At 41.0% G+C, this 14,102-nt stretch overlaps 1 protein-coding gene across 1 annotated transcript; it reads left to right on the top strand.

Annotated features, from left to right (window-relative positions):
* The first annotated feature begins 316 nt into the window (after nucleotides 1-316).
* Nucleotides 317-12,766, top strand: LOC103756375 (pancreatic lipase-related protein 2). The gene is made up of 13 exons (XM_029961997.1): nucleotides 317-331; nucleotides 1,844-1,892; nucleotides 2,728-2,882; nucleotides 4,429-4,554; nucleotides 5,785-5,919; nucleotides 7,629-7,737; nucleotides 8,354-8,470; nucleotides 8,551-8,673; nucleotides 9,557-9,675; nucleotides 10,408-10,537; nucleotides 10,814-10,925; nucleotides 11,472-11,639; nucleotides 12,696-12,766. Exons 1-13 carry the CDS (start codon nucleotides 317-319, stop codon nucleotides 12,757-12,759), a joined length of 1,422 nt encoding a protein of 473 aa, XP_029817857.1. The 3' UTR covers nucleotides 12,760-12,766.
* The last annotated feature ends 1,336 nt before the right edge of the window (nucleotides 12,767-14,102 follow it).

The raw sequence follows: 14,102 nt of genomic DNA, 5'->3' as shown, positions 1-14,102 counted from the left end.
CTGATCCTTTTCTCTCCTATTCTTACTGCCAGACCTCCTCTCTGATTTCCACTCTCCTTGAGCAGATTGATCTTTTCTTTTCTGTTAACTACACCGAAGGATAAATTAGAATTGGGATCAGAATTGTATTTCCAAGGAAATTTCATAATTCCTCTCAGCTCAGCACTCTGCACCTCCTGCTCACTGCTTAGATATTTACCCTCTTTTCTCTGCCCTAATACATAAACAAGCTGTTACCAAATAGAGACTTCAGAGTTTTTTAGAGAGTACTGATACACACTCTCTGACCTCTCCCATTTCGCTTTGTTAGGAAACCATGTCTTACAGCCAAGTAATCCAACTTCCACCAAAAACACGTACATAGGTGGATCACATATACCTCCTGTTTGACATTTGTCACAGAAGCTTCAAGGACAAATTCTGTAAAATTCTGAATTGTTTCTTCTTTGTTTCCAAGAGCATTTTGTAGTGTCAAGGAGCTTTGGAGCACTGTTTTTCTAGCTTTCTCCTGTCTGTAGAAATATCCCTTGGAGAGTGTTGCTCACACAGCAAGATTATAACTACTACATTTCCCATTTTTTCTTAATACTTCTAATGAGCTATCCCAGTGGCCAGGAGTGACAGCTCAAATTTTTGGTTTAAAATAAAAGCGGTACGATGAAATGGGAGGAAGATGCCATAGGAAACACCTAGAAGAAGAGGAATTTGAGAACTGTGAATGAGGAAAATGGGAAGGGAGAAAGGTGAAATAAATGGAACTCCTGCCCTGGAAAAGACAAATAAACAAGTGTAGACGAAAGGAATCTGTATAAAGTCAGGGATATGAAAGTGCATAAATAAAAAGAGCCCTGGCTAAAAGCAGCCCAAAGAGCTTGAAGATAGAATCATATAATTGTTTCGGATGGAAAAAACCTTTAAGATCGTTAAGTTCAACCCTTAACCTAACACTGCCAAGTCCACCACTAAACCATGTCCCTAAGTGCCACATCTACACATCTTTTAAAGCCCTGCAGGGATGGTGACTCCACCACTTCTCTGGGCAGCCTGTTCCCATTGACAGCCCTTTCTGTAAAGAAATTTCCCCCAATATCCCATCTAAACCTCCCCGGTACAATCTGAGGCCATTTCACCTTGTCCTGTCTCTGGTTGCATGGGAGAAGAGCCTGACCCCACCTGGCTACAACCTCCTTTCAGGTAGTTGTATGGAGTTATAAGGTGCCCCCTGAGCCTCCTTTTCTTCAGCCTAAACAACCCCAGCTCCCTCAGCCGCTCCTCATGGGACTTGTGCTCCAGCCCCTTCACCAGCTTTGTTCTCTTCTCCGGAATCGCTCCAGCACCTCAATGTCTTTCTTATAGTAAGGAGCCTAAGCTGGCAAGTGTGCAGACTTGATCAAGTTACAGGGATCCCTGTCTGTGTTGTACCACACCTCTCACCTATCTCTTCACAGCTGGAAAGAAATCAGGACCTTGGATTCTGGTTAATTCCCTCAGCAATCTGCATGTAGTATTGTCTGTGCAAGAAATACAATGAATGGCAAAACTGAGTGGTGGGGAAGGATCGCTTCCCACACCCTGCTGGCAACACTCCTCCTAAAGCAGCCCAGGACAGCAAAGGGTGTTGGGCATGTTGCTGGCTTGTGGTCAGTTGGTGCCCACCAGGAGTCTCAGGCCTCTTTCTGCAAAGCTGCTTTCTGTCTGATGGGTTCCCACTGTGTACAGACCAGCGTGTGAGGTTATTCCTCTTCAGGTGCAGGTCTTTGCATTTCTCTTTGTATTACACTCCTTTTAAAAGGACAAATCACTCAAAGCAAAATGCTTAACCTGTGTATTCAATTTGCTTTAGGTGGTTGGAATGTGGATTATTGCATTTTATCTCCTTGGCACAGTAGCAGGTGAGACATTATACCTTAAAAACTACCACTAGAAAGTGAATTCATATGAAATGATATATAGGATATGATGACTGTTATTTTCCTTTACACTGAAACTGTAGTATGATTTGTGGGTCATTGCATGACAATGTCTATTACTGTGCGTAGAACTAATGCTAAAAGGCTCTGCTTTGTTTACAAGTTATTATTAAGAACACAACAGACATAACTCTGTGCTGAAAATCCACAGAGAAATTCAGTGTCACGTGTCCCATCAAGCCAATGCACGAGCTCTTTACATTACATGTACAAAGTACATGTACAGTTCTTTGTCATGTACAAAGAACTGATCAGCAACAGGGTGTTTAGCACAACTGTACTAAAACATAAAAGTTAAGGATAAGTGAGCATGAGACCCATTTGATCTAGAAAAAAACCCTACTATCTTAAAGGAAATGTTCATATCATTCACAGTACAAGGTAGATATGCTTCATTCCTATGAGCAGACACACAATGCTTTGGAGTAGAAACCATGCAGAAGCAATTCTAATGAGCATTTCTTAAAAGTCTGTTTTTAAAAAGAAACTGAACCAATACTTTACCAGCCTAGGAAATGGTGTCAAAACTCTGTGTAGGTCTTTACTTGGTTTATTCTCTAAGTATTTTGCTCCCCTAATGTTACCTGTTTTGGGCAAAATGCATGAAGGAAACAAGAATGAACTTCAAGAAATGAGTTTCAAAATTTAACATAAAATTAAATACTTAGTTTTCTGCTCTTCAGACTACTGTAGTCCCAAATACATCACCGAGCATAAGGGAATCGGACATACAAACAAGTTATTTCTTCTTCCCTAGGTAAAGAAGTTTGCTACCCCAGGCTTGGGTGTTTTACAGATGACCCACCCTGGTCTGGGGTACCAGGGAGACTTCTGACAGGTTTGCCTGATTCTCCAGAGCATATGAACATCAGCTTCACTCTCTACACCAGAGAAACAGGAAATAACTCACAGGTGACATTTACTTTTAACATAAAAAACTGACTAAACCTAGAAATATTAACTTGTTACCAAATCTATGTCAGTCACCATAGGCAAACAAGTCGAAATAAGAAGGTAGTTTGAAGGTGCAGTAATGAACGTACTTTGGTGTAAAGTACAAAAAAAAAAAAAAAAGAATGAGTGTAGGACATTCATTATGAATGATCTGTAGGACACAAAAAGTTTCCTGGTATTTTCCTGCACAAGGTTATAGGTTATAGCAGACTACCTTCTGCATATATTTAGGTCTCTGAGCAACAATGCAACCTCCTTCAAATAAATAGCCTTTTGAGCATCAGATGGGAGAGCAAATATTCCTGACTTAAAGGGGAGCTGAGTTAGAAGATACTGTGAGTTTTAAAAATAAAAGTCTGAAGGTGACTGATTTTATGCAATTTCCAAACCCACATTCCACCTTGAAATTGGAGTAATTTTACATTCTCACCTGTCTCTCTGCACTCTAAAAGTAGAATTACTCAAGTTGCTTATGCCCTGAAATACTGAGCAGAGCAATGTGGAAGAACCTGGAAGATCAGGAGCTGGGATCACGTGGCTTCAGTAAATGCTTATGAAGCTGCTAAATTCCTTTCAGACCCCCAAACCTCGTGTCCCCTGAGCAGTACAGGGACGCTTGGCATTCCTCTGAACTACATTGCATTACAAACTATAATGCCACACCACTGCCCTTGCAGACATCATTGCTTACAGCAACTCTGGTTGCCACACTGAGAATCTAATGCTCCATGGATGAGAACCTGTAACAAAGTTCTACAATCTGCAGAGCAGGGACGTGTCAGCACACGAGATACACTCAGCAAATTGCTCAGCAGTTCTGTTGCTGATAACATAAACCAAAATACTTCTTGCACTACTTCCCAGTACATTTAAACTTAAGTGTATCTATGATCTAGGGCACAGCCCATCCACACCCAAACTCTCTGAGCTCACATCACAGCCTCTGTATTTGTTTGAAAACAATACAGATAGTCAGATATCATTCTCAAAGAAAAATATATAACTAAGTAGGTTGCAGCAATGTGTGAAGACCAGTTTCAGCCCTACTGCATGCAATTCTTGCATGAAATTCTTCCAGCCTTTCTGGAGTAGCTAATGGCAAAACAGGCTGCTGCTTGGATGCAAGCAGCACATTGAAGCCAAAGGTCAGGTCGGTAAAAGGACAAGCTGAAGCAGGAATTGTGGAGTTGGTGGGCTGCACCCTGGAGGAACTCGCCCAAGTCAGGCCAACAGACACCACTGACACTGTGGCCCTTTTAGGTTGCTTCATATTCCACTAAAGGGGGATCTTCCTGTGTTAAGCAGATAGGAGCAGCAGAAACCACATGGCAACAACCCTTTGGAAACCATAGTGGAATTAAGAAAAGAGGGATAAAGGGGTCCCTGAGTTCCGAAAATCACAGACCTTTGTCCATTCAAAGGAGTTCATTTAGTCCTGCAGACTGACTTTTTTAAATGTTTGAAAATATGAATAGATAATTTTATTTTTTTTTTAAACATACAGGTGATCTCGGCGATAAACTGCTCAACCATCCAGAACTCACATTTTTCTTCACACAGGAAAACCTCCTTCATCATTCACGGATTTGGCAGCACTGGAAAAACAGGCTGGGTGGTAGAAATGTGCTTGGTATGAGAGAGTATCCTCTGATTTCCATCAGCAGTAGTAGCTTTGTCACTATCCTTTAGGCACTAACATTCACCTTCCATTTTGCAGTTCACTGGGTAGTAGAAGATACGAACCAAGAATTAAATTTCACAAAAAACAGAATGTTCCCACTCAGGAAGATAAAGCAAAGTCAAGGTTTCTTGGTCATCTCTGAGATGCTGTTTCTCTAGGGAGTTTCCATTCCCAAACCCTACAGATCAGATCAAAGCAATAAACTGAACACAGGTGTCTCCAGTCTCTACAGCCATGTCGGAATATTGGATTAGACACTGCCGCTCCCATTAACAGAAACTGAACTGTCCTTCAGTCAAAAGGCCTTCAGGAGTTGTAAAGCTCAAGTTTCAGTTTATAAATACTATTCTGGTTCACCACTATTCAGTTTTTAAAACAAACAAAAACCCTACCAACCAACCAACCACAACAAAAGCACCACCATCAAACTTTTTGCTTTTTGTTTGATTACAGTGAAAAAATGTTGAAAAGAAACAGTATTTCTTTCTGCCTCTCCACACTACAAACTACAGGAAAGGAGAGAGTCCAGGATGCACTAGGGTTTCAAGCTTTTGTTTTCCTTGTCATTCACCCTTAGCTGTTTTACATGAATTAATTTTTGTTTCCACTCCTTGTTCTATCTCAGCCTTAAGTGAGCTTTAGTTACAGAAAACTATAACTGCAGACTGGAAAAATCACTGATGTCTGCAAGGCCATGCCCAGTACTGAAGTGACCAGTGCATTAGCTTTCTTTGCTGAAATAGAACCTTTCTGCTCTACTCCATGTCTTTTCAGTCTGACATGACTTTCTCGGTTTTAAAGGCATTTAATAAATAAGTCTTCTTCCTATACAATTCAGTTAAGCTACTAACATCCCTCAAAGAAAGTCAGATACTGCACATAGAAAAAACTGTGCAGTTGTATGGCTTTTCCAAATTGTTTCAAATATGCATAAAAACACTGTATAAAGTAAAATATTCTTATTACAGTTTTCATAATCGATACTTTTTGGAATAATATATTCTGTCTAGTAAGAAGATGTGTGTTTCAGTGTGGTGTGGGCTACAGTGATAGTCCCATTTTGTAGAGAATGAGATATTTCCCTATTATGTTACCTTTTAATGCTTTTTCTGATTTAAGTTGAATCTCTGATTATTACTTGTTTTCTTAAATACTTTGCTTTGTGTGTTCCCACATCAGCTGCTACTGGAAGTGGCAAACATCAACTGCATTGCTGTGGATTGGAAAGAAGGTGCAAAAGGCACCTACGTCAGTGCAGTGAACAACATCCGCGTGATTGGGGCTGAGGTTGCTTATTTCGTAACAACTTTACAGGTAAAAGACCCCGCTTCACCTCCTGCAATTCCTCAGTGGATACAGGGGGGTTATGACACTGCTGCTTTGGGTTTGAACCTTGTCCAGTACGGTCAGGCAGAGCTGCACAGCGCATGCAGCAGAGATCCAGCTAATTACACTAATTATCAGCCACAAAAGACGCAAATTAAGCTAATGTGGCTGAGAAGATGTGCCAACTAATTAAAGACCAGTAGGTGGCAACATTTCCATACGATGATACAGGCAAGAAGGCATTCCGTGGAAAGGAGGCAGGTTCAGTGCTTATAAGAGTTTTGCAAGCATTATACACATGTGCTAGAAGTACATTAAGATCTCAGCTTACACCACCAAAATGAGCAGGAGCTGCGTCACTTGATAGTGCCATATTTGCAGTCTACAGACACAATAAACTGTCCAGTTGCCTTCTAGTTTTGAACTTCATGTTCCTGAAGGCAGGTGTTCACATTTATAAACAGAGCACAGAATTGCTCACTAGCAAAATTTGTGTATCAGCATTTCCCACTGACTTCAGAAAGACTCATGAGTACTTGGAGCAGCTGAAAATCAGAATCCTGCACGGCCATGGATTGATCCTGGTCAGGAGGTGCTCATTTTAAAGTGCTGCGAGAGATAATTCAGAGCCCACAAAGCAAAGTGCCAAAATTGCAGCACCTGACAATCAAAGACCACTTTTCTAGATTCTGCTGGGGTACAATCAACTGTTCCTACCTAGGAAACTCATACCTAGCCTCACACATTTGCTCCTGGATCTTTATGTGTAAATCCCAGGTCATTTGAAGATGGATTCAGTTTCTCATTTACTATCTCTATTGCTGCACCATTTGCAGTCTCGGCCTCCCTTTCTTCCCTTACAAAAATGCATAGGTGATGCTTAGACTTTCTTTTGTTTTCCCCGATTTACAAACTTTTAGAGTTTGACTGCAGGAAAGGTTAAACTGCATTGGAAATGGAAGTACTGCAGTAAAATGTATTCAGAGGAGTCTGCCATCTAACAATAAAGGTAGACGGGCCAATACTACTGATCTACTTTTGGTACACACAGTACAAAACAAAACTCAATTAAAAGCCTCAAGCAATTAGCAAACTTATTGGGTTTGGTAGTTACGAAACACATCAAATCCCTGAATGAAATCTGTCCCCTTTGTACAGCCTACAGACTGATTAATCTCCTTTTTGACCTTCAAAACACGTGTAATATCTCAGCAGTGCAGGTCTTGTACAGGTGACACTTGGCAAAAAGAAGAATGTCACCCCCCCTGAGCTTGTCAATGAAACTATTATTCAGTGATATGATCATATATTCTAAGTAGACATGTGATAAAAAATAGCTTCATAATAGAGTACATAAAGAAAAAAATAAGATCACTGTTATGGAAGATGACATTAGGCATTGATCCAAATAAGGTTCATATTTTGTCAGCAAGGGTAGTGGAATACGGGAAGCATATGCCAACACTACAGCAGTGAATCCTGCATCACTGTGCATTTAAAGTTCCAGACTGGATCATGTTTCTATCAATTCTTAGTGTAATTTAAACAATAATTAACTCAAGGGGCTCACACCCTGTTTGCTATGCAGAAAGTCGTTCTAGATGTTGCCAGAGGCCCATAATGTCAGACACGCTCTTTGCTTGTTATTCAAAGCCTGTGTTCTTATCTCCCACCACCACCACCACTTTAATGATCAGAAAATGTTCGGATACTCCCCTTATGAAATCCATTTAATTGGCCACAGTCTGGGAGCACATACTGCAGGAGAAGCGGGAAGAAGGATCCGAGGCATCAGACGGATAACAGGTAGGCTGTTCACCAAGATGCAGAGCCAACAGCCCATGTCTAAGGGAAAGAAACTTGCAACACACTGGTCTGTAGACTGGAATTAAATTACTGGTAGTGGTGGAGCTACCTGTCATAACAGTATTCAAACTTTATGCCTCTTAGAAACGAGGAAAATTATTACATCTTCTCTCTCTATTTAGGTTAAGAACTCTTTACAGGAAGACTTTAGTGGAAGGACAAACATAGCTAACAAGTTTGTAACATTACCATCATTCACTGTGTTACATCAAGCCCCACACAAAGACAAAGCAGCAAGGATCCTTAGTTATACTTGTTTGTAAAGCTTTACAGGACAGTAATAAGCTCACAGGTAATGAAATGCCTCCTTCATAGTGATAATATGCTATTATATAATGAACTGAAAAAAAATTTTACTCCTGTTGGAATAGGTTTTCAAAAAGGCTCACAGAAGCATACTGCTGCATATTTTTTACAGTTTAGCTTATAATTCACATCATTACTGAGCATGCCCTGTACAATACTGAACACCCGATGTCATAAGTGGGGAAAAGACATGTTAACATGTGCAACGCTTCTCTCCCTCCCTCAACTAATAAATGTTGTGGGTTTTTAGGTTTAGACCCAGCTGGGCCCTATTTTGAAGGCACTCCTCCTGAGGTGAGGTTGGATCCTTCAGATGCAAACTTTGTTGATGTTATTCACAGTAATGCTGCTCACTTTCCTGCTGCAGGTAAGTGTTCATGTGCAAGTAAGTACCTGCAGGGATGGGCACGTCAGCGAGACACTGACATCATCACATGCACATCTCAGGGTTTGGAATGTATAACACCACTGGGCACCTGGACTTTTACCCAAATGGAGGAACTGTGATGCCTGGATGCAATGATTTAATTCTAGAGATGAAGCAAGGCGATTTTGAAGCTATCATTGCAGGTAAACATACATTTCCAACATGCATAGTACTTTATTTTTGCTCAATTCTGAAACATGAACTGTGAAAATAACTGCCTGTTTGGGAGAAAACAGCAAAACAAAATTTCTTTTTGCCTATTTACTTCTAAGTTAAAAAGGAAATGAGAAATAAAGGCTGGAACAGAACAGTGCTCCACAGAGAATGCTGTAGGGAAAGGAGGTATCATTCATGCCTGAGGTTTGCTTCTGTAATTTGAAATTAGATGTAGGACCCAAAAAGCAGGAGACAAGGAGTGGGCAGGTCCAACAACCCCGGCAGGAGGTTTTCCAGGCTGAGATAGGCCAGTCTTGTGACCAAATCAGCAGCATGACACCACCATCTCTGGTTTCTTGCAGCATCTTGCAGATGCTGTAAAGAGCATCCAGCACTTATGAGGCATGAATTAGGCAAGAGCACTCAGCGTTTCCAGGGACTGTACATGCCTCAGCTCTCTCCCTGAGACTTCTCTGTTTTCAGAGGCTTTGGACAGGTTGGCAGAAGGCTGCTGGATTCTCCATGCTCTATTAAGCCATAAAAATGTAATCATCTAGCTGTGACATCTCAAATATATATATATATGCATATGTGTGAGTGTCTTCTTAAAAGGGATTGTTACATCACAGCAGACCAACACATCTCCCTTGAAATCTTGAGGTAATGACACATAGTTCTCCATATAAAACACAGACAAAACAGTAATTCTTCTACAAGTAGAAACATGCAAATTCAGACAAAAGGATTAATACCAGACCATGCTGTTGTTCCATTCTGTGCCTCAGCTGTTTCCATGGTGAGACAAGTGCAACTCTCATATAGGATAACAAGAGGTTGTCTCACTGATGATCATAAACTTTTTTCCAACAGATGCTACAGTGCTCGGGGGGTGCCATCACTCACGCAGCCACGAATATTATTTTGAAAGCATCCTCTATCCCACTGGATACCTTGGATATCCCTGTGAAACGTACAAATCCTTTCAGGAAGTAAGTACATCAGCCCAGGACTGTGTGAGGAGTAAAGAAAATCATCCAGGATTCAGGGGCAGGTAGCACTTAGATGCTGGTGGCTGTGGTCCCATGGTGTGGTTGTGTAGGAGGAAGCACAGCACACAGTAGTTCCCATCAACTATTCCACTCTGGAAAATGAATCCTGAAGCATAGATGATATCACCAAAAAAGTGGGAAAAAAATTAAACCTCGTGGAATTATCGCCCCAAACTTTTATGCAAAGGGCACATAGGTTAGATATATCTATCCTACTAATTCCTGGCTGGAAAAAGAGACATTTGGAGCCTCCAGAATCCTCGACCGTCCTCTAATTTACATTGGACACAGATTAGAGCACCTAAATTAATGCACTTATGAATGATGCTCCATTTATTTTCTCCCATATGATATTGCAATGTGAATGTGGGCAAGTTCTCTTCCACTAGGAGGGTAAAATTGGCTTACATTTTGAACTAGAACCTAACTGAAAAATATTTGAACTAATGAGTTTCAGACCATTATCATACACAGATATCAAACCTGCTCATTCTACACCCTCCTGGGTGCAGGAGCCATTATCTAAAACAAGTTTATCAGGTTTTGGTGGTAAGCTGTGACAATATACAGCACTGCCACAGCTTTGCAAGATCAGAACAACATCTTGAGCCTTAATTTCATCAGAGCTAGGATGAAAAAAGACTCATTAACTGATGCTCTTCTTTTCCCTAGGGAGACTGTTTCCCATGTCCGCCCGAGGGATGTCCAATGATGGGGCACTATGCTGACAGATTCCCTGATAAATTGAAGAGGGAAAACCAAAAGTATTTTTTGAATACAGCAGCAGATGAACCTTTTGCTGGTGAGTGGAGAAGGTTTGTTACAGTTGTCCACTTGTTTGAAAAGTCATTGCCTTGATGTGATTTACAGCCGTGTACCTGTGTTGCTTCTATGAACAACTGCTAATATCTCTGACAAAAAATGCTACATTAGTTATCAGAATTCAAGCTCACAAAGTCTTCCATTTCTTAACAGGAATGAATTCCAGTTAGAAAAAAATAACTTCCTGGTATACTAGCATTTTTAGGTCTCTCATAGCAATGATAATCTAGATTTATTTTTGCTTTTATTTATGCAGCTTGGAGACAAAAAGTATTTATAAAACTGTCTGGTGTAAAGAAAACGAGAGGAGACATAAACCTAGTTTTCTATGACACAGAGGGGCACACAAAAGAATATGAAATTGCCAAGTAAGTTAAATTATTATTTCTCTATAGCATTTAATGCTCCTAACATTGGTCTGCATATTTTCCACATATTTAAGCTGTGTGAACATTTATCCTGCATTGCAAACATTCTGCTTAACATCAGATATGAAAGAAGTTATTACGTAAGTAAGACCCATGAGGGCAGATGGATGGTTGAGAAAAGGAAATGGAAGTCACTTCCGTTTCCATGAGCTCTGTGTTTCTGTGCTCCAGCTCACCTGCAGCTCTCCCTGCAGTGACACCTGCAAACCTGGCACACAGCCTGGGGGACAGCCCCCGGTTCACTCTTCTCCTCTCCCTCTGGTCTCCTGCCACAGGCCCAATAAAGTGTCTAGTACTAGTTTTCATCCTCTCCTTGTTCAGAGCATAACGCCCCAGAGCCCTGGTGCTGTGTTCTGTTAAAGAACAACAAAAATGCAAATTTCTGTTGTAACAAAGGGAAAAACTGAAAGTTTGTGGAGAATGTGATTTGGTTCAGCAATCTCTGCCCCGTCAAACTTCATGTTGCTGTCTTCATTCTGTTTGCAGTGGAGACCTCACTCAAGGTGCAGTCTACACAAAATATCTTGATGTTGAAATTAACCCCAAAAATACTACAAAAATTGAATTTCTCTGGAATAAAGCCATATTTTCTCTGCTCTGGACAAGACTAGGAGCAGAAACAGTCAATATAGTGCATGGAGAGGATGGACAGAGGTAAGTATATCCTTTTTACAGGTCAGAAGGAATGGGAAAGGAGTGCAAAAACCCTAGGAGACAAGACTGAAAAATGGTCTTGAATTGGACACATGGTTTGCATTCAACAATGTGAATTTCAGTAATGACAAGGACAAGTTGCTACACTTTGGACAGAAAATCAAATGTTTGAGTAGGCACCAGGGAATAATTGTCTGGAGTAGAATACGGCAGTGAATAATGTCCAGTAATTTACAATTACAAACCAAGATAAAGCAAACCTCATTCCCAGGTGCATTATCAGAATTAGTATACAGAAGATCCAAGAAGTATTTATTCTAATTGGAATAATTGGGGTAAGACTGTAACCAGAACTAGGGGCATTTTCAAGTTTGGAGAGTATACTTCAGGAAAAAATACACACAGACTGCAGTTTGGAAAAATATCAAAAGATTAAGAAAACTTCAGAGCAGCTGAAGGAAGTGTGTTCCTCAATAAAGAAAAACCTGGAGAGGAGGACAGAAACATAGGCCTAAGCTGTCTGTGAAGGGTCACCATCAACTATTCCAAATATCCACTGGGTTTAGGTCAAGATTTAATTAATGTATTTCACAACAGAAGAAATATTGCTTAGATATTAGGAGAAAAACCATAGTTTGGCATTGTCATGGATTATTTTGAGAGGCTGATGAAATCCCTTTTGGTATGAGCTCCTAAAAACCAAAAAGCTGCAGAACTTTGATTGGGGCAATCTAGTTAAGCACATAGCCTAAATAAAGGGAGCTTAACAACCCACCTTTCTGACTTTTATCTAGAGTTCTATATTTGTGAATCTAGAGATTAATTTTATTAATATATTAAAACTTAAATTTTACAGCTGGTCCCCAAAAGAAGGACATTCACCTTGTTACTGTTAATATACAGATGCAAATATTCTGTACAGCAGGCTTTTAGGAAGGCTTAAGTGGGATTATGAGTTGAACTAACAACCCTCAAGGTGACAGCTGACACCCTTTCATTTTTCACGGGGTGAAAATAGATAAATAAATCTTGATTCAAGATATTTTTTCTTCTCAGGTCAACTTATTGTGGCCATGGAACTGTGGCATACGGAGTTCCCCAGTTACTTACACCTTGCTAGAGGTCACCAAGTTCTGTATACAGCAGCTGAGCAAACCCTCAGCCCTGTGCATGGAAATGTTAGTACATAAGGCAATTAAAACAAAGTTTAAAAAAAAAAAAAAGTCCGTTGCTTCCTTTGGTTTTTTTCAGCTCTTTGCAAACACACTTGTCAAGGTTTTTCATGTTTGAAACAAGTTTATTGTACTTGTAACTATGGGAGAAATGAGAAATCACAGATGCTAAAATCCATTTATAACACTGCACAGTCTTGCTTTACCAGTGCCCCAAGGTGAGAGCTGAGTTCCACCACATTGACAGATAGAAAATCTGGCAAATTATCACACACTCTCAAGGCAGCACGTGTCCTCAGAATACTCCTGAGGCTGAGAATGGTCCCAAACAGCCCCTCTCTGTGGCCCCTGCTGCTGCTCAAAGCTTTCCAGCCCCACACAAGAACACAGCCCTCAGAAGACACTGGGATGAGGCAGGAGCAGAACAAGAGCAGGACGTTCCTGCAGCAGGTCAGCACAGCCCCTTGTGCACAGCACGTGCATGGAAGCAACAGATAAAAGTACAAGTGAAGCACTCCCCACTTCGGCAGAAACTAAACACTGAAGCCCAGCTCCTGGCTCCTGTTCAGCTTCAAACATGCACCTTTGCTGTGCCCGCTGACAGTCCTAGAGAGAAACGCTGAGTAATCTAGGCTTTGCAAAACCTCGCTTTGACTGTTCCCCATTTCAGTGAACACTACCGCTCTGCGAAACATGGCATGAGGGAGCCTCCTGGAGCTTTAAGAGACCGAGGTAGTGGATATTTTTCAAAGTATAAACCCCAAATTCTAAGTTAATGAACAGGAAGAAAGAGTTAATCATTTATTCACTCCCATTTCCCCACGTTTGAGAAATGACGTCCAAGTACTTGGGCAGATAAACTTCTAAGAAAGTGGTGAGGAAAACGTGCACAATGCTGGGAAGCACCACACCATGTCCCAGGAGACAGCCAGAGCACCCTGCAACTCCACAAATTCAGTCCTTTCCTCTGCATGTTCCTATTCCAGGCCACATCTTCTTCAGGATTGCAGAAACGTAGCTGTGCCTTAATTTATCGCTTTCTTTTTCAAATGCCGTCCTTCCTCCAAAGCCTCTGACTGTGAGGCCACAAGGAGGCCAAACAGCTCCTCCAGGCAAAGAGCAGCCTGCATCATAGGGAAGGACATGCACCCCAGCACTGCCCATTCTTCCTGAAGGAGCTGAAACCCAACGGACCACGGCCTAAGAAATTGTCTGTTTATGCTGTTTGCCCTGTGTTATTACAATGCTGAAGAGAGCAGCAGACTAGCTCTGATAAAATCCCAACTCAAAT

This window comes from Manacus vitellinus, unplaced genomic scaffold, assembly GCF_001715985.3.
Source record: "Manacus vitellinus isolate BGI_N305 unplaced genomic scaffold, ASM171598v3 scaffold_40_pilon, whole genome shotgun sequence".
Classification (NCBI taxonomy): Eukaryota; Metazoa; Chordata; class Aves; order Passeriformes; family Pipridae; genus Manacus; species Manacus vitellinus.
Note: the sequence above shows the minus strand (reverse complement) of the source record. Positions and strands in the feature narration are given on the sequence as shown.

Coding starts and splice junctions, on each gene's coding strand:
- LOC103756375 (XM_029961997.1), top strand. Junction 8,674..9,556: donor TTTTGAAGCTATCATTGCAG/GTAAACATACAT, acceptor TTTTTCCAACAG/ATGCTACAGTGCTCGGGGGG. Junction 10,926..11,471: donor AAAGAATATGAAATTGCCAA/GTAAGTTAAATT, acceptor TTCTGTTTGCAG/TGGAGACCTCACTCAAGGTG.